Below are 19454 nucleotides of genomic sequence, written 5' to 3' on the forward strand. Positions count from 1 at the left end.
CATTGCCCCCCAAGCTCCTCTCCTAGGTTCTCCTCCCATCCTCTCTACACCAGCTTCTTGGGACAGACCTCTCGGGTGTCCCAGGGCTGGAACCTCTCCTCCAGCCCAGCCCACTCCAGCTTCCCTTCCTGGGAGTCCCCTGGACCCCACAGACAGCATGGCCTTGCTGACTTCTCAGCTTCACCCACAGTTCCTGATGCTGCCCGGCGCCTTCGCCCCCACAGAACCCAGACAGGAGCCGGCCTCACCCGGCTCTGGTCTCACCTTCTTCCCCCTCTAATCAGTCTTCACACCTGGCCTACTGTGGGATCTTGGCTAGGTTACCTAACCTCCCCGAGGCTCTATAAAATGGAATAATAACCATAACTTCTGCTGTGGGGTTGCTGTTAGGTTTCAGTGAGTTACTATGTGGCAGAATACTTGGTGACACAAGAGGTTTAGCTGCTGCTTCCGATGGCCACGTTCCCTACCAGAGTGCTTGGGATCAAAACTCACCTCCACTCCCAACCCAGATTCCTGTTAACGCGTCCGGGAGGGAGCTGATGATGGCCCAAGAACTTGGGTCCCTCCCACCCACATGGGGGACCCTGACAGAGTTCCTGGCTCCAGGCTTCAGCCTGGTCCTGTCCCGGCTGTTGCGGGCATTTGGGGAGCATTCCAATGGATAAAAGATCTCTCTCTCTCTGCCTTTGAAATAATAAATACATCTTTTTTTAAAAAAAAATTACTTAGTACAGGGCCTAGCACATGCTAAGGGCATTATTATTTATCTGCTTGGCCAACATTTTAGAATGCCTTCTATGTGCTAGGCACCGTGCTGGATAATAAGGAACACAAGGATGGCTACTGAGAAAAGCTCTTCATAGAGGTCCCATGGAGTGAGTGTTTCCGCTCCCTTCTGCTTGCTCTGCCCTCTCCCATCCCAGAACAAGGCAAACGCAAAGGCACCCTGGGCTCCACATGTCCCCAGCTGTTGTCCTACCTACTCTCCCTCCTCAGCCAAGTTTCTGCCAGGAATTTGCTCCCCAGCAAGTAGTATTTGTGCATCTAGTACATGCCAGGCACGTTCGAGGAGCCAGCGAGTGGGCAGAAGAGACTCCGTGCACAGATCTCATGAAGCATCGATGATCATCTCATGTAACACCTGGGGAGTGAGACCGAGAGGTTGGGGCAGAGAGCGACCGGCAGACTGGAGGCTATTTTGGACAGCTCTCCCTGAAGATGTGACGTTTGAGCAAAGATGTGACTGTACTGAAGATCTGGGGGAGGAGATGCAAATGCAAACCCCCGAGGCAGGAACAAGAGGGAATGTCAGGAGAATGCAAGAAGCTTGAGCAGCCGAGTGAGCCAGGAACAAAGTGGTTGGCAACGAAGTGGAGAGACGGGCAGGGGCCAGAGCTTACAGCAGCCACACATCCAGCGTGGCCTGCACTGTCCCAGAGTACTTATTACTATCGCCTGCTTTTCCCACTCAAGGCTGCCCCCAGGCTTAGATGATAAGCTATCTAGTCACCTTGTGCACCAGCAGCCATACGCAGTGTTTTATTCCAAATGTGGTGCGAAGCCTAGGGCAGTTTTGAGCAGGCGCAGACACGATCTAATGGACATTTTAAAAGGCTCATGACAGAGTCCCTGAAACACCTTCTGGCTCCTGCCACACCTCCACTTGGTTCTCCTCCATCTGCCTGGCTGTTTCCTTTCGATCTTCTTTATGACTGTTCCTTCTCTTCCATTCACCCCATAAATCACAGAGACGTGTGGTTCTCAACCAGGGACGATTTCTGCCCCAAGGGACATCTGACATTTTCTAGAGATATTTCTGTGGCCATGAGTGGGGCAGGTGCTACCCGCATTGAGTGGGTAGAGGCCAGGGATGATGCCAAACACCCTACAGTCCACGGAACAGCCCACACAATAGACTTACCCAGCCCCAAATGTCAACAGTTACAAGTGAAGAAGCCTTTCACCAGATTAGCACCGCCTGGCGGAAATACCACGGGTGCCACAAATACATCAAAAGTGTTGTAGTAACCACACTTTTTAAAAAAAATCCATGCAGTGCTTCACTTCTTTAAAGACTCTGGTATGCATTTCAGCCTACTGCCCTCAGCAGCTCCAGCCAGCCGCATGTGTGGCTCATGCCTGCTGTGTGCTGGACGGCTGTGGGCTCCGTCTTGGATAGAAGAGCCCAGTGTTTAAGGGCTCCATGAGGCAATAAAGCCTAATGGATTGGCTCTGAAACCAAACAGCCCTGTGGAGCTCCAGCCCTTCCATTTACGACCTGCTGACCTGGCTTGAGTTACTGCATCCCTCCATGCCTGTCTTTCTCATTTATAAAAGGGGATGATAATTATATTACCACTTGACAGGCTGCAGAAGATTACATGCGTTAATATTTACAAAACACTTAGGACAGTTTCAGGCAGTATAATAAGCACTTGCTAAATGTGAAACATCTGCTTGTGCCCCTCCTCTGTCTCCATCCACACTTTTCAGGGTGATCTCATCTGCTCCCATAGCTTTAAATGTCATCTACTGCTTAAAGACTTCCAAACTTAAATGTGCAGCATAGACCTCGTTTCAGAACTCCAGAGGCCCCTGTTGAAGTGTACACCATATCTAGATACTCCAGGACATCTTATATGAACATATCCACCATGGAGGCCTTGGCTGTCTTCTGCAAACCTGCTCTGGCTGTCTCAGGCAGCCTTCACCAGGAAGGTGTCAGGGACCGTGCAACTTCTGCATTGGTTGGGGTTTCCACTGCATGGGCAGGTGCCTACAGAAGGTCCACGAGCGCTGAGGGCATTTGGACTAAGAGAGGCTGTAGGTGTTGCTGGATGACCACCAGGGATTCCTGATACGCGCTACTGTGTCAGCTATGTCTCCACGTGTGTCCGAGGTCTGTCTGCACGTGTGGGTTTGGGTATTTGGCCAACTGGTTATCTGTGGACTTGTGTGGAAGGAGGCACCAAGAAATCAAGCGTCCCCAGCAGGTCATACTGTGGAGGCGAGAATGTGGTTACCCTCAGCCGACCAACTGCACCCCCCAACTTGAGAGCGGCTTCCGTCTGTCCGTCCCGATGGGTGGTGCAAGGGAAGAGCCTTCTCTGACCTCTGCCCCAGCACACCAACGCCCCCTTCACCATCTCCCTGCCAAGAAGTCCACCTGCCAGGACGCTCCCTTCTGTGCCCTGGGGGATTCTCTGGGGTACCACTGGCCCCTGAGGATGGCAGGTGCATCTCAGGACCTGCTGAAGCCCCTTTCCCAGGGGAGGGGCAGCAGGGTCCCTGCCTGTGCCAGCAGCCTGATCTGCTGGGTATGGGGTAGGGTGCCCCTCTCCCAGGCTCCCGTTAAGAGGCCTTGCCTTGACTTCTGGAAGAACCCTCTTCTTGGGCTCTTGGCCTCCCAGGACAGCTGTGTCTTTGTCCAACTGGGAACTGATTCCAGGGATTCTCCACCAACCACTCCCACCACAGCCACCACACCGCCCTCCCCCCAAGTCAGGCCCCTAGGGAGCCCTGGCCACAGCTTCTGCAGTCCCTCTACCGGCTTTGGGCCCCTGGGGAGAGCTGCTGGGGAATTCTCCAGGGGTCAGGCCACAGTCACCCCCATCAGCTTTGCAAAACCAAACGTGTCGGCTGCCGCCGGAACTACAGGAGGCCAGAAAGCACCGGGCCAACTAGGGACAAGCGGGGATCCCTGGCCTTGGCCACGGGGCCTCCCAGGGCACCTGCCCAAGGCCACCCAGAGAGCGGCGGCCGCGGCGGCGGAGCGGAGCCGGACCTCCCAGCCGCCGGTGGGGGCGGCGACCGCCCGCGGCCTTCCCACGGCTCGGCGGCGCGTCACCGCGGGGGCGCGGGGGCGCCGGGGCGCCCGGGGCTGCGGCGCAGGAAAGGGCCCTGGGAAAGGGCGGTGGCGGCGCCCCGGGGCGGGGCCGGGGCGGGCCGGGGCGGAGCCCGACTGGCGGACTGGGAGCCGCCGCCGCAGCCGCCGCGGGGCTGGGACCCGGCAGCCTGCGCTCGCCATGAAGCGACCCCGGCAGCCGAGCGGCTCGGACGGCGAGTCCGACGGCCCCATCGACGTGGGCCGCGAAAGCGAGCTGAGGTAAGGGTCGAGCTGGGGCGGCCGTCGGCGCCGAGGGGCGAGCTGAGAGGGAGGCGCAGGTGTGCGCGGCGGCCCGCAGGTGTCGGCGTGTAGGGGTGGGGGCGGGCTGGGCCGCGGGCCGCCCACGTGCCCAGGGTCCTGGTGCGCTCTGGAGATGCCTGGACCCAGGCGGAGTCCACTCGGACGCTCCGATGGCCGGTGGGATGGGTCCCTCAGGTGGAGCGCACCGGTGAGCAGTTTTGCTGAAACCATCACAGGCTTGGGTACCGCACCCTCTGTCCGGAGTCTGCTGACTGCAGAGTAACCATCCTTTCTCTCGCTTGGGTCCAGTGCTCCTTCAGCCCACAAAAAGCTTCAGGAGGAGTCTGGCCTCCTCTGAGCAGAATTGGACTTTGGAGTTTGGCGTTTGGTACTGAAGAAAATAGTAACTGACTTATGAGGGCTTCGATTCCGATTCCAGTGCTGTTTCTACTTCTCACTCCACTGCCCAAGTCGTTCAGCCTTTGGCCAATATTCTGACCTGCCTCAAGTCTATAGAACAGATTGCACTTGCGAAGTTTGCCTGCCTCCTGGCTCTGTGAACTCTCTAAGCTTCCATTTCCTCGACTGTACGATGGGTATAAATAATAGAGTCGACTTCATAGGCGGGTTGGTACGATCAAGTGAGATGATGTTATGTCTAGGGCTTAGCACAGGCCTTAGTGTGAGGCATACGTCCCTGAAAGAGCTGTGGGGACTGACTGGGAGTCCACAGGCCAGGGTCCCTGCCCCAGTCTGCCACCAACTCACCATGTGGCCTTGAGCGATTGGTTTCCCTGTTGAAGCCTGTTTGCACATCAGTGCGGTACAGGAGAACAGGGGTGGGGAGGGGAAGGCTTGGCTGATCCAGAGCTGACTCTCTAGGAAAGAATTAAAGGGTGATTCGGTGCATTCTTAGGGGCATTTTGAGGGCATTTCAATAATTTCAGCACTGTTTTCTTTTTTGTTTGTTTTTAAAGATTTATTTATTTATGTGAAAGGCAGAGTTACAGAGAGAGGGTGAGGCAGAGAAAGACAGAGATCTTTCATCTGATTGTTCACTGGCAGAAGCCAAGAGCCTGGAACTCCTTCTGGGTCTCCCATGTGGCTGTAGGGGCCCAGGTACTTGGGTCATCATCTGCTGCTTTCCCAGGCGTATTATCAAGGAACTAGACCACAGCGGCCAGGACTTGAACCAGCACTCATGTGGGCTGCCAGTGTGCCAAGGCATCAGCTTAACCCGCTATGCCACAACTCTCAGTTTTCTGTGACCAGAGGATCCTACTTCAATCCCAAATTCTAGTAAAATGCCACCAACTGCCAATTATACCTTATAATACGGTGAAGGGCAATAAATCCTTCTTATGTCCTCTACCTTAGGTGTTGGGATATATGATACAATTTCTTATGCAACATATTAGCCTTTTAAAAATAGTTTATCAGAAACTGCTATTTAGGGGACCAGTATTGTGGCGTAGTGGGTTGAGCCACCCCCTGTGATGCTGGCATGCCATATGGGCACCAGTTTGTGTCCCGACTACTTCACTACCTATCCAGCTCCCTGCTGGTGGCCTGGGAAGGCAGCAGAAGATGGTCCAAGTGCTTAAGCCACTGCTACCTGCATGGGAGACCCAGATGAAGCTCCGGGTTTCAGGCTTCAGCCTGACCCAGAGCTAGCCATTGCAGCTATATGGGGTGTGAACTGGTGAAGGGAAGATCTTTCTGTCTCGCTCTCTGAAACTGACTTTCAAAATAAACAAATTTTTTTGAAAGAGAGAAAGAAAGAAAGAAAGAAAGAGAAAGAAAGAGAAAGAAAGAGAGAAAGAAAGAGAGAAAGAAAGAGAGAAAGAAAGAAAGAAAGAAAGAAAGAAAGAAAGAAAGAAAGAAAGAAAGAAAGAAAGAAAGAAAGAAAGAAAAAACTGCTATTTAGATAAGCAGTTCTCTGAATCAGTGCCCATCAAGGGCAGGAAAGAATCTAGCACCCTGGGGGTGGGGAGAAGGGGAGCGTCCCTGACTCAGTGGACATTGGGTCTTCATATATGAGAGGCCCAAAGCCGGTGGCAGAGAGCTGGACTGATCAGAGCTGGCTTCTGTCCTCTGCAGGTTTGCAGCCTCAGTAACCTGCCAGGTCATACAAAAGCCAGGGACAGGATGGAAGGAGGGACAGACTGTGGGCTGTGAGGACACCTGGCGGGGAGAGGGTCACTCAAAGCTAAGCATGGCAAGGTGGGCTTGTTGCAGGTGGTGGCATTGGAACCAAGCTGTAAAGACTCCGTGAGTTTTCTTGCCCGTACAGCATTTTGTCATGTCTGCCAGAGCCCATTTTCAGAGAGCGTGCTTAGAGAGGCAGACCCCGCCGAGGAGGGGAAGCATTGGACATCTGGCAGAGGCTGACTTATAGATGCCTCTTTGTGGCAATCCCCAGAGGGCCCTCCCCCCAGCAGACATCAATGCTTTCAATTCAGGGTGTGCTGAACGATGCCTGCTGCGGCCTGACCCTGGGCTGCATGGAGGGGCCCAGATGTATCCTGCGTGGCCTCTGCCCTCAGGGAAGAAGAACTTGACATACAAAGAAAGACAGCAAAGCAGTGACAAGGGCCGCAGGGTGGGCCCAGCAAGCTCCCTCCCCACCCAGGGTCAGAGGCAGGTGCAAATCCCTATACTCAGAGACGTGAGAGTGAAGAGCAGGGTGGACATCTTCCTCATGGCCGGATCCAGCCCCATCTGTGGGAATCTCCCCCAGGGGCCCTGGCTGTGACGTGCTGGGTCCAGACCCAGCGTCTACCTCTCCCCTGCTCCTCTGCAAACCCTTAATGAGCACCTGCCACATGTCTGACTCCAGTTCAGGGTCTGTGGGTCCTACCTACACCACTCACAGTGCACAATGGCCTTTGAAGTCACATGGACCTGACTTTGACTCTCACTGCTGTTTACTTAGGCAAGTGACCTTACCCCCTATTGAACCCCAGTTTTCTCTCTTGTAGAATCTCTTGCTTAACAGGGTGAGCTTTGATGAGGTCATAACATGCAGAACACACAGCTCCTTGCCTTGGCACAAGGCGACTTCCAACAAAAGCTGCCATCTTAGGGGACACCATTCAGGTAGGGGGGTACCATGGGCATGAGACTGTGTGCCTGGTCTGATGAAAAGACTGGACATATGAAAGTTTCATTATTGGGTGTGATTTTATAAAAGATTTATTTATTTGAGAGGTAGACTTAGAGAGAGAGAGAGAGAGAGAGAGAGAGAGAGAGAAATCTTCTGCTTTACTCCCCAAATGGCCACAATGGCCTGAGCTGGACCAATTTAAATCCAGGAGCCAGGAGCTTCTTCCGGGTCTCCCACAAGGGTATAGGGGCCCTAGCGCTTGGTCCATTTTCCACTGTTTTCCCAGGCCATAGCAGAGAGCTGGATCAGAAGTGGAGCAGCGGGGCTGGCACAGTGGCGCACTAGATTAATCCTGTGCCTGTGGCATCGGCATCCCATATCGGCAGCAAGTTCTAGTCCTGGTTGCTGCTCTTCCAGTCCAGCTCTCTGCTATGGCCCAGGAGGGCAGTGGAGGATGGCCCAAGTGCTTGGGCCTCTGCATCTGCATGGGAGGCTGGGGGAAGCACCTGGCTCCTGGCTTCCGATCGGCATAGCTCCAGTGCTTGCGGCCATTTGGGGAGTGAACCAATGGAAGGAAGACCTTTCTCTCTGTCTCTCTCTCACTGTCTGTAACTCTACCTGTCAAATAAATAAATAAAAATCTTAAAAAAAAAAAAAGTGGAGCAGCTGGGATTCAAACCGGTGCCCATATGGGACACCGGCATATCAGGCCAGGGCTTTAACCTGCTGCACAGCGCTGGCCCCCAGGTATGATTCTTAAGCCCTGTGTCTGTCACCTCGCTGTTTCCTAAATGTGAAATGGTCCAAATAGCACTTCTCTTGAAATAAGTGAGAAAGATGGATATGGAAGTGTGGTCTGGAACACACTGCACTGGATCGAAAGCCTCCGGACTTGGCTTTGAGCCTTAATTTGCCTTTTATTTACTTTGTGGCCAGGGGGACATCCCTTCCCCTCGATGCGTTTTCTCAGTTTACACGTAGGCCCGGTGCTCTCTGAGATCCCTACATTTGGGACATTGTGACCCTGCCTTGGGTCCATGTGAGATGAGCAAGGTCATCTGCAAAGGTTCCGTGGGAGTTCCAGCCGGGGGTGGGGGGTGGGGTAGTGTCAGCACTGAGGGTGGTCAGGACTGGCAGTGAGACCACCTGGAAAGCTGCCTCCCCACCAAGAGACCACCCTGGAATTCTCGAGAGGGGCCGCTGGAGGCCCATGAAGTGGATCTGGGAAGTGAACCTCTCTTCTCTGGGCTCGTGAAAATCTGCCTCATTCCCACACCTCCTTCTGCTGCCAGGGCAGATCCTGGGCTGGGAGCAGCTCCGGCGGCTGTGCTCTTGGGAGCTTTGAGGCTAGGGGACTGGAGGGCTATTCAGACAGACAGGAAGTAGGAATTAGGAGGGAAAACAATGCTGAATGTGGAGCCAGAAGACACAGATTCCCAGGCTGGCTTCGCTCCTTAGCAGCTGTAAAGGCTGGGCAAGCTTCTTTCGCTCCCTGGGGTGGGGCTCAGCGTCCTCATCTGTAAAATGGGGCTTTTGTTAAGGGTCCGGGGGGGGGGGGGGATCTATGGAGTGGCCTCCAGAAAACTGTGAAGTGAGGTTTGCCTGTGAGATACAGGGGAGGGGGCAGATGATACTGCAGGGAAGAAAGCTAACCAGAAGAGAAAGGGATGGCAGAGCTGCCTTGCCCTGAAATGGGTGAGCCAGGCCCTGCCAGATGGTCCCTGAGGAGGGCTCAGGCTGAGGGGCAGGGACGTGCACAAGGCTAACCCAATACCCGAGAGCGCTTTATCTCTGGGGAAGAACAAAGGCCCTGTTTCTTAGTGTACCTTGGCTCCTGGGGCCTGTCCCCAGGGAACCAGGGATGCTTGATAAACAAGCTGCCCTACAGGTCCCAGGGTCTGACTGGCAGAGCCCTGGGCCTCCCAGGAGGCCTCCCAGGCCTCTTACCAGCCCTGCTTGCCCAGATGTTTGGATGAGAGGTATCCTTTTCCAGATGTGGCCAAAGCCAGGAGCATGGCAGTGGGATCTGACGCATGCTATTTGGTCTCTCCTACAACATCCTCTCTGAGCAGCTGGTGAAAAGGATCCAACCACCAATGCCAAGGGGATGTCACCCGGGCTGGACCCCTCCTTGTGAGCCACAGAAGCTCCCTTCCACAGAGCCCCAGGACGCAGACTGGGTGGTGCCCACCTCCCTGCTCCCCAGTAATGCCCAAAACCAGGGCTGGAGGGGGAAGCACTACCATGAGCTCTGCTGTGTTCAAGCCCTCGCTGAGTCCTGGGGCTGTGATGGTGGTTGGAGCACAAAGGGTTCACGGGCTCATGGAGCTTTGGGGTTTGTCGGCGAAATACACATTAACCAAATAATCACATACATGTAAACCAGCTGGCATACATGCTGTGCGTGTAGGTTGCTAGGAGAGTATATAGCAAGGGACGCCTTGTAGGAGGGGGTTGTCAGAAAAGCTTCCCCTGGGAGGTGATGTTTGAGTTGAAGGATGGCAGAGGTTACTAGGGCTAGGGAGATGGGGTGGGTGGGCTGGAGAATTCTAGGCTGGGGAACAGTGTGTGCAACAGCAGCAAGGAGTTAATGCATTCGTAGGCTGCAGCGTGCAGAGCAAGAGAGTAAAATCTAAAAGGTGACAGGGCCCAAAGCAGTGACCTTGATCCTAAAAGCCCTGGGAAGTGGACTGAGGAATTCTAAAAGAATGGTCAGATCAGATTTGCCTGGAAATGTCTACTCTGCCTGCAGACCTGCAGCAGGGAGAGGAGGAACCAGGTGACGGGCTGCGTGGAGAGGCGTGGTCTGAGGGGGGCCTGGGTCGTGTTTTGATGAAGTGGAGGTGAGGGCACAGGAGGAGGCAAAGATGGTGCCAGGTTTCTGCCTTGCAGAGCTGGAATCTGCGGGTGCCTTCCCTGAGCTGGAGACCCAGGGGACAAGGAGCAGGTGTGGGGATGGGGGCAGGCTCTTGGTTTCCTGCTCAGGTATGTGGCTGCTTGCATTCCATAATGGCAGAGAAGTCACCGTGAATAAAGTTGTCTCCACAGTGACTACAGGGAGTTGAGTGACTGAGGGCTGGGGCGTGGCCAAGGGCACCTGGCACCTGCCAGGGACCTGAATTAGTGACTCCCAAGTGCTGGCTACCTGAAGGATGACACCTCCATGCCACCCTGCCAACCTCTTCTTTCCAAGGGCCCCTCCAGAGCAGAAAACTGCTGAGAGGGGGAGCAGTTGGGCCCAAGATGATTTGGGCCCAAGTCTGGGCAGCCAAGTCCTGAGACTGAGCCCCTGGGCTGTGGGCAGACATCCCTCCTTCAGCCAGGGCTGCAGAGGGAAAGCCCGGGAGGAAGCCAAGGCCGGCATTATGGGGACAGGAGCCTTCTGGGAGGCCAGGGCAGTGTCCCCAGCCTGAGAGAGGGGCCTGGGACCCAGATGCTGCCCCCCCCTCGCCTCCGGCCGCGCCGCGTGGGAGGAGGCGGCAGCTGCAGGACAGGCGGAGGGCGGGCGGCCGGCGCACCCGGCCCGTGGGAAGCGGCGGCATCTGCTCTTTCCACGCTCGTTCCCAGCGGCTCCCTCTGAAACCCAAGCTGCCCGGCCCAGCCCGGCCGCCCGTGCCCTCGGCTGCCCCGCCCCTGGGGATCGGGTTGCAGGAGTCGGCCAGGCCGCAGGCGGATCACGGCTCCCCCAAAGCAGCCCAAGGGGCGAGGGGCAAGGTCTAGCAGGTCAGGGCCAAGAGCAAAAGCCCCTGAGGGACTCGGAGGCGGGACACTGGGAGCTCAGAGGAGGGGAGAGAGGGAGCAGCACCCCTCCCATGCCGCCCTGCAGTTCCCCCAGGCCTGGGAGACAACGGAGGCCAAGTCTGCCCACAGCCCGGCCTCAGAGGTCAGCCCAGGCCAGCAGGATGGTCCCCCAGCTCTGAAAAGCTAGCCTTTCTTTCCCCTGCAGCCAGATGGCCAGGCCGCTGTCCACCCCCAGCCCTTCGCAGATGCAAGCCAGGAAGAAGCGCCGAGGGGTGAGTATCCCCACAGAGGGTTGTCCTGAACCCCCCGCCCTGGGGTGGGAGACTGGTCAGAAATATGACTCGGAAGCTAAACTGCCTGGGTTCAAATCCCAGCTCCACGGGCAGCTATCAGGGTGACTTGGAGCAAGCCGCTGCACCTGTCTGTGCCATCTTCTTACCTGTGTACCTGCATGGTGCCTGGACGACCAGGAAGGGCTGTTCTGAGAATCAGTGATCAGTGCCCAACACCACCCCCTCCGCAGCTTCTGTCTCTTTGGACAGGAGGGGACAAAAGGATGCCTCCCAGCTTCCTGCTATCCATCCATCCTGCCCCACTCCCCCCGGCATGCACTTGTGCCTCTGTCCTGGGAGCCCAGAGACCTGGAACCTGGCAGAGACCAGCCAGAAGCCCTTGGCAAACCACATCCTTCCAACCCTCATTTTCTTTATCTGTAAAATGGGCTCATAATTTCTGCCCTGGCCTCAGTATTCTCTTATGGTGCTGTGAGTGGGAGAAGACTGTGAACAAGAGGCCTACAGCCGGACAAAGCAGTACCTAGGACACCCCAGGCCTCCCCGGGACCCAGCAACAGAAGGGGTGACCCTGGCCCAGCAGCAGCCTCTGGGGCCTGCCCAGCACTGGGACTTGTGTCTGCATTCTGATTGGTTGGTGCCCGGCTGTGCCGCTGGTGAAATGTGGCACAGACCAAGACTAAAGATCGGCGTTCTGCTTCCAGCTCTGGGTTTTCTTGCATTGTGGCTGTGAGCAAATCACAGTCCGCCGCCCTGAGCGCGGTTTCCGCTTTCGTAAAGTAAGAATAGGCTCCCCTCCCCCACGAAAGTATGACGAGGGACAAGATGTGTTGATGTGAAACAAGCAAGCGTGACGAAGCACCTGCTGGTAACAGCCTCGTCTGTACTTTTCAGATCATAGAGAAACGGCGCCGAGACCGCATCAACAGCAGCCTGTCTGAGTTGAGGCGCTTGGTGCCCACCGCGTTCGAGAAGCAGGTATGTGTGGGGGCCGATGGTGCCGCAGGATGTGCTGAGAAGGGGCAGATAAAGTTGCAGCTGCCTGTGGTGTTGTCGTGTGCTTAATATCATCGCCAGCTCAGGGATAAGGAGGAATGAGAATTTGTACTTAGGGAGGTGTTCAGGGCTTGTGACTTTATGGCCGTCTTTCTATTGAACTGAATGTTCAGCGTGACTCTGAATTAGCACACCCACTGCACAGGGAAGGCGACGGAAGCCCAGAGAAGTGAAGTCACTTAGGCCACAGCACACAGCAGAGCAGATAGCACAGCAGAACTGGAGCCCAGAGCCGTGGGGTCCAGAGTTCTATGGAAAGCCCGGGACAGGCTTCCCCAGGACCGGGCACGGCGTCATCACCCGTGCTCAGGAAAGGGGCCACAGTGGGGGGTCAGAGGGCCTCGGAGAGTCTCACCCTGTGCTCCAGAGGTCACAGGTCATCTGCCTTCCCAGATGCTGGTGAGAACAAGTCATTCTACACGTGATCACCACAGCCTTCCAGGACCAGCCCTGAACTAGACCTGGTGTCTGCCCTCCAGGGGCTCACAGAGGGGTCTGATCCCCACGTGACCCAGGAGGCTTAGGAAACGTGGAGGGGTGGGGGGGAGGGGAGAAGAGGAAGAACAGGAGCCTCCCTGTCAGGTGCTGAGCTAGATGATGGGCATGCTGAGTCTGAGGCTGAACTCTCCAGAGAGCTGGTCCAGGAGGCGAGTGGGTGTGCACGCATGGCATTCAGGTGATGGTGGGCGAAGCCAGGGAGGTAGGCGTGCTCCATGGGCAGAGCAGGCAGAGTGAGACGTGGGCCAACCCCCACTGGGAGCACCGCTGTGGTCAGGGACAGGCAGAGCAAGAGGTAAGCTGAAAGGGGGACCCAGAAGTGGTGTTGTTGGCAGCCTAGGGAGCAGAGGGTGTCAGGGAGGCCAGTTAGCAGTCCAGGGGGCAGGTGGACCAAGACGCGAGCCAAAGAGAATCCTGCAGATTTGGAGGCATTGGCCATGCAGGAGCTCAGTTGCAGGCGGCGGCAGAGTGGGAAGAAGCTGAGAAAATGGAGACAGTGCATGCCAGTGATGACGGGCAGGGGAGGTGAGTGCCAGAGATCAGCCTGACCCTTTGCTCTTCTGCCTCCGTCCACGCAGGGCTCTTCCAAGCTGGAGAAGGCCGAGGTCTTGCAGATGACGGTGGATCACTTGAAAATGCTGCACGCCACTGGCGGGACAGGTACCCGTGCTCTTCTCACGCTGCGGTTGTTTGAATGACAGGTGCAAGGGGTGGGGGGAGTCGGCCTGGAGCTAAGTAGGTGTGGTCCCTGCCTCAAGGCACCCTGGCGCTAAAAAGTCTTCCAGACAAACAGAAATTCTGTCTGCATGAAGCTTCTCTGTGTGTTTGATGATTTCACAACCGGGAAACCCTGAAAGCGCCACAGACCTTTGCCACAGAGACCCAGGTGCTACAGTTCTTATTCTTCATTATTTCCGAGGCTTTAATTTATTTTTGATTGGAAAGGCAAGGAGAGAGAGATATCTCCCATCTGCTGGTTCACTCCCAAATATAACAGCAACAGCTGAGCTGGGCCAAGATTAAGCCAGGAGCCTGGAACTCAACCTGGGTCTCCCATGAGGGTGTCAGGAACCCAAATTCCTGAGCCATCACCTGCTGCCTCCCAAGGTGCACGTTACCAGGAAGCCGGTATTGAGAGTGGAGCTGAAACTTGAACCCAGGCACTCTGATATGGATTGCAGGTGGCATCTTAATTGCTGTGCCAAATGTCTGCCCTGACAGGTACAATTTAAGTAGCTCAACCAGATGTGTCTCAAGCCTCAGTGTGCAGCCACCTGGGGACAGGTAGCGTCCTGGGCCTGAGAATTCTGATGCTGGTGGCCCTTTGGAAAACTTCTGCTAAAGGAATGCGTTGCTAATAGTGGAGACGGGAGGGGGGATTTCAGATTAATTCGTGGTGATCCTATTAAGAGACATGTAGTGATTACCATGTGGGTGGCATTTCAGTCTTCAGAATGCTTTCATTTACAATCTCACAACAACCTGGAAGGGGGCGGTTGTCACCAGGGCCAATAGGAAGGCAGGGGATTGTGGTTTGGAGCGCAGGCTTTAGATTTGAATCCTGGCTGTATTTACTGACTCTATGGCTTTGGACAAATCATTTAACATCTCTATTCTTCGATTACATCATCTCTGAAAAGGAAATAATAAGAGGGTTTTATGAGGAGTAAATCATATAATGCAATTAATTACTCAGTAAGAACTCAGCAAGCACAGAAAGGGAAATGGATTTGCTTGAAGTCATGTGACTAAGGACCCAGCAGAGCAAGGGCTCACCAGTAAGATGGCCTGACTCCAAACGCGGTCACCTGCCAAGCTGTCCCCCCATGGGGGCCTCAGCTGAGCGCCAGAACCAGCTATTTGCTGTCATAATCACAGAGTCCGTGCTGGCCCGGTGATGGAGAGAGGGGCAGGTGCGGAGCAGCAGTTAGCTCTGAGTACCCGTGTGGGCAGTCCACCTGGTTGTCACCTGCTGACATCAGGTCCAAGCGCAGGCCCCTGGCTGGTGGCAGCAGTGGAGGACCAGGGTGGGGTCTTGCTTTCTAGCCTGTCTTTTGAACAGGGGTTACCAGCAGCAGCCATACCAGTAACATAAGTGACAACAAGAGTCCATTGAGCATTTGCTGAGTACCCTTGCATTCATTTCACCCTCTCAGCTCCGTGCAGCAGGTGCTGCCATAACCCCATTTACAGCTAAGGGAATTGAGGCCAATTGATGAAGAGAGTTGTCCATGGCCAGTCTGCTTGTTAAGTGACAGAGTCGGGATTCGAACCCAGCTCTGCTGGCTTCCGAAGATGTCTGGCTCACTGCTGCACTCTGTAGCCTTCTGTGAGAGACCTCCCAGCTCTGCTGGCTGTAGCGGCCACCTCCCCTCCCTGAACCTGCCCCCATCAGCAGGGCAGGTCTGTCCCAGCACCTCCACCTGCTCAGCCTTTTCACACCTGGCGAGGGTCTACTTAATCAAGTCATCTTGGCCACGAAGTCTCCTCTTTGCGTTAATCCTGGGTTGTGATGAAAACGATCCAGTGTGCCGTGCTTCTAGGCTGACTGAGCTCACTTTTGACTCTAGCAACCCACCACCTCTCATCCTAGCTGGGGGACTTCCTTCCCGCCTCTTAGACGGAGAGACTGGAGCTCAGTGAGGGAGGGAACATTCCCAAGGTCATGCAGGCACTGGGGTGGAGCAGGTCCAGAACCCAGTCTGACTCCAGGCTCGGTGCTCCGCCCTCCACCCGCATCCCCTCGCTGTCCCTCACTCTGCAGGATTCTTCGACGCCCGAGCCCTGGCCATCGACTTCCGGAGCATTGGATTTCGGGAGTGCCTCACCGAGGTCATCAGGTACCTGGGGGTCCTGGAAGGGCCCAGCAGCCGTGCAGACCCCGTCCGGATTCGCCTTCTGTCGCACCTCAACAGCTACGCAGCTGAGATGGAGCCGTCGCCCATGCCTGCTGGCCCACTAGCCTTCCCTGCCTGGCCCTGGTCCTTCTTCCATAGCTGCCCAGGGCTGCCGGCCCTGAGCAGTCAGCTTGCCATCCTGGGAAGAGTGCCCGGCACCATCCTCCCCAGCGCCTCCTCTCCCGCCTACCCCATCTCCAGCCTCCGAACCACTCCCGTGCGCAGAGCCGCTGGCACCATCCTGCCGGCCCGGAGGCATATGCTGCCCAGTCGCGGGGCGTTGTCCGCCCGGAGGGCCCACGCCCTGGAGAGGCCAGCCGCCCCTGTCCCCGCAGGCCCCAGCAGCAGAGCTGCCAGGAGCACCCACGCGGCTCCCCTCCCGCGCTCCTCCTCCCCCACATCCCCTGACGCTGTGGGGTCTGCTTCTCACGTGGCTGTTTCGGAGCCCAGCCCATCTTCCCTGGGGCCGGCTGGAAGGCCTGTGGGAGCCGTGCGCTACCGCTCCTGGGTCTCCGAAATCACAGAAATTGGGGCTTTCTGAGCTGGTGCCCCGCCCCGCCCCCCAAGGCCCCCAGCCAGAAGTGAGGGAGAGTCTTTCTCCAGGAGCTGTAAAAACGCACAGCCTTTTCTGCATGGCTCCCCAGACTGGCCCCTGTGGGAAGACGCCCTCCTTCCGTCTGCCTCGCCTCCTCTCTGCCTTTCCCGGCTCGTCCGCCCAGCCGTGCTGGAGCTGTTCTGGTCTTGACCCTCAGTCCGGGTTCTCACCTGCATGGATGAATCTTGGAAGAGCCCCTCAGGGCAGTACCCAGAGCCCTCTCTTGCCCGGAACACATGGGGCAGCAGGCATGACTCTTGGCTCTGGGAACGAAGCTTCAGCTACCAGGGCCGAGGCAGGTGGCTTCTACAGAAAGGACAGGCCCCATTAGGGACAATGACTGGCTGGCTGCAGCCTGCCCCCTGGGGGCCAGAACACGATGACTGCCTCATTTCCTGGAGACAGTAATTCAGCAGGAACCACCAAGAAGTTCCCAGGGAGCCCTCTGTGCCCCTGCCTGCCTGTGGCCTGCTCCATGGCACTGACCACAGGACAGACACCTTCTCGGACCCCACAGCCATGGTGTGAAGACTGGAGGCCCGGGCTGCAGGCACCACCCTCTGCAGCACACTGCTGATCCGACAAGCCCCTGGAGCTTTGGGGACAGTAGCGAAACTGAGACAGAGCGGCCTAACCCCCAGGCCTCAGACAGCATTCCCAGGCAAGCCCGGGTTGAGCTTCCTGCCCCTCCTGTCACCATCCTCCAGGCATGTGGTCCCTCCCGGCGGGTGAACAGTGGGCAAGGGCCATGGCCCCACGTGATGGCACCCAGAGAAGAATCCTCCAGGGACTCAGCACCAGACATCTGCACCGTGTGGCTTGCATCCGGCTCCCAGAGCCCAGACTGCTGGAACGGCCAAGGGCCGTCGGGATGGACAAAAATAACCACAAGCAGGCAGGAGGAAGGACAACCAGAGGCGGCTCAGCGCTGCAGGGTCACCCATGGGTCGAGGGCCTGAGATCCCGCTCTGCCAGGATTCCACACAGCCGCTATCCAGGGGCCGTTTCATGAGCCAGCTCTCGCCCTCTGGCAGAGGGCACAAATGGCCCAGGCCCCACACCCAGGAGAGCAGCAGACTGGCCTGGCACTCATGGGACCAGGCAGGCCTCGCCAGCTGAAAAAGTGCAGCAACACTTTGGGCTCATGGGTAAATGTCTGCTCCCCCTGGGGGCATCCCAGTGCCCTGCCCCTCACCAGCTGGGCCACACCTGACAGCCCCGTGCAGCCCGTGACCTAGCAGCTCACTGGTGCTCACTTGGAGCCGTCACCCAGGGAGGCCCTCCCACCCTCTCCCTTCCGCAGAACACCCCCCCCCAGGTGGCATTGAGGAGATGCCCTGGGCTCGGGAGTAGAATGAGCAGACGGGGGTGGGGGTGGGGGGGTTGCTATCAGAGAAATGGGAAAGGGGCCTGAGGCCATCTGAGTGCTGCTTTCCTCTAGGGGGCGTCTTTTCCCAGAGGGATCACTGCGGGGGAACAGGGGACCCTGAGATGGGGGGCAGGGCAGTCACACAGGCTCTCAGGAGTGAGAGGCGACCAGAGGAGGTGACAGCAGGCAAAGGCCAACCTCACCTTCCTTACCAAGGAGCACACGGGACAGGAAGGACTCCTCCCTCTCCTCCTCCCCCTCCTCTTCCTGCTGCCCCCTTCTCAGATGGTCCAGTGCCAGTGATGTGTGACAGCGGCAGGAGCTCAGGCTGGGAGCCCCCGAGGGTGGACTCTCCCACCCAAGGTGCCATCAGGGCTGGGGACGTCCTCCTCCGTCCTGCTCTCCTGCGCCCCCTGTTGTCCAGGCACTGCTGCAGTCCCGGCAGCTCCCTAGCCTATCCTCTGCAGACACCAGCCCCAGAGTCTGGACCGCACGCGCATAAGGAAGCCCTGAGCCAGCACCTCCTGTGTCTTGGCTGATCCGGGATTGGTTCCCCTGAGACACTGTGGGGCAAAGTGGCTGTTCCCAGGGCTCACACCTCGCCACTTCCCCTTCTGTTCCCAAGCCTACTAGACCGAGTCGCCGACTCCCACCGCAGCATTGGGGTCATTGCAGACATCCAGTAAAGCTTTTTAGTCCTTCTGGAAACCTCCGATCGATTCTACTTCTTAAACATCTCTGGAGCCCATCCACTTCCATCTGAACCCACAGCCACCATCCTGGTCAGGCCACATCAGGTGCCCTACAGGGCCCTGGCATGGCCTCCAGTGCTTTGCCAGTCCGTTCCCACAGCAGCCAGAGAGCACTGGACACGTGCATGTCATCATGCATCAACTCTGCTTAAAAAAGCTTCCTCTGTTGCCTGTGACTCTGCCTCATCTCAAGGTAAAATCAGGAGCTGGCGTCCCCTATCAGCGCACGGGTTCAAGTCCCAGCTGCTCCACTTCCGATCGAGCTCCCTGCTCATGCACTTGGGAAGGCAGTGGAAGATGGCCCAAGTACTTAGGCTCCTGTACCCACGTGGGAGACCTGGATGAAGCTCTGGGCTCCTGGCTTCAACCTGGCCCAGCCTTAGCCATTTTGCCATTTGGGGAGTGAACCAGTAGATGGAAGATCTCTTTCTCTCTGTCTCTCCCTCTCCATCTGTCACTCTTTCAAATAACGTTCTAAAGCATTTTTTAAGAATGAAGGCAAAACCCAAGCTGTCTCCAGACTTGCTCCTGTGCTGCTGCCCCTGTGGCCTGCCTTCACTTCTCAACATTCCTGCTCCAGCACTGTGCATGTGCTTTTCCTTTTGCCTAGAATGCTATTTTCTCTCTGCCTGAGTCCTTGAGACTCTTAAGCCTTGCCTTAAATGTCACCTCCTCTGAGAGGCCTTCCCTGACTACTGTACTTGAACGATCTCTCTCAAAGCCCCCCCCCCATTCTTTCCATTCATGGGAAATTTGCCCTGTGTATCCATTTGTGTATTAACTTGTTTTGTTGACTGTCCCCCGTACTAGGCTGTAAGCCCAATGAGGCCAGGACCATGCCTGGTTTGCTCTTCTGTCTGCAGCCAGCACCAAGCAGGGTGCTTGGCTCATAGTCTCTGTTCTATAAGTCTTGCTGAATAAATGAACTGCCAAAGAGAGACGTCTTCTGGCCTGAGTCTGTGGATGGAACGGGGCCCCTGTAGGGATGAGCTCCTGGCCCGCCCACTTTGTGGGGAAG

At 56.6% G+C, this 19454-nt stretch overlaps 1 protein-coding gene across 1 annotated transcript; it reads left to right on the forward strand.

Annotated features, from left to right (window-relative positions):
- Positions 1–3879: 3879 nt before the first annotated feature.
- On the forward strand, positions 3880–19374 carry HEYL (hes related family bHLH transcription factor with YRPW motif like). The gene is made up of 5 exons (XM_051857949.3): positions 3880–4108; positions 11182–11248; positions 12164–12247; positions 13402–13483; positions 15588–19374. Exons 1-5 carry the CDS (start codon positions 4029–4031, stop codon positions 16259–16261), a joined length of 987 nt encoding a protein of 328 aa, XP_051713909.1. The 5' UTR covers positions 3880–4028; the 3' UTR covers positions 16262–19374.
- Positions 19375–19454: the final 80 nt, after the last annotated feature.

Source organism: Oryctolagus cuniculus, chromosome 7 (genome assembly GCF_051225735.1).
Source record: "Oryctolagus cuniculus isolate XC-2025 breed Fujian yellow rabbit chromosome 7, ASM5122573v1, whole genome shotgun sequence".
Taxonomy (NCBI): Eukaryota; Metazoa; Chordata; class Mammalia; order Lagomorpha; family Leporidae; genus Oryctolagus; species Oryctolagus cuniculus.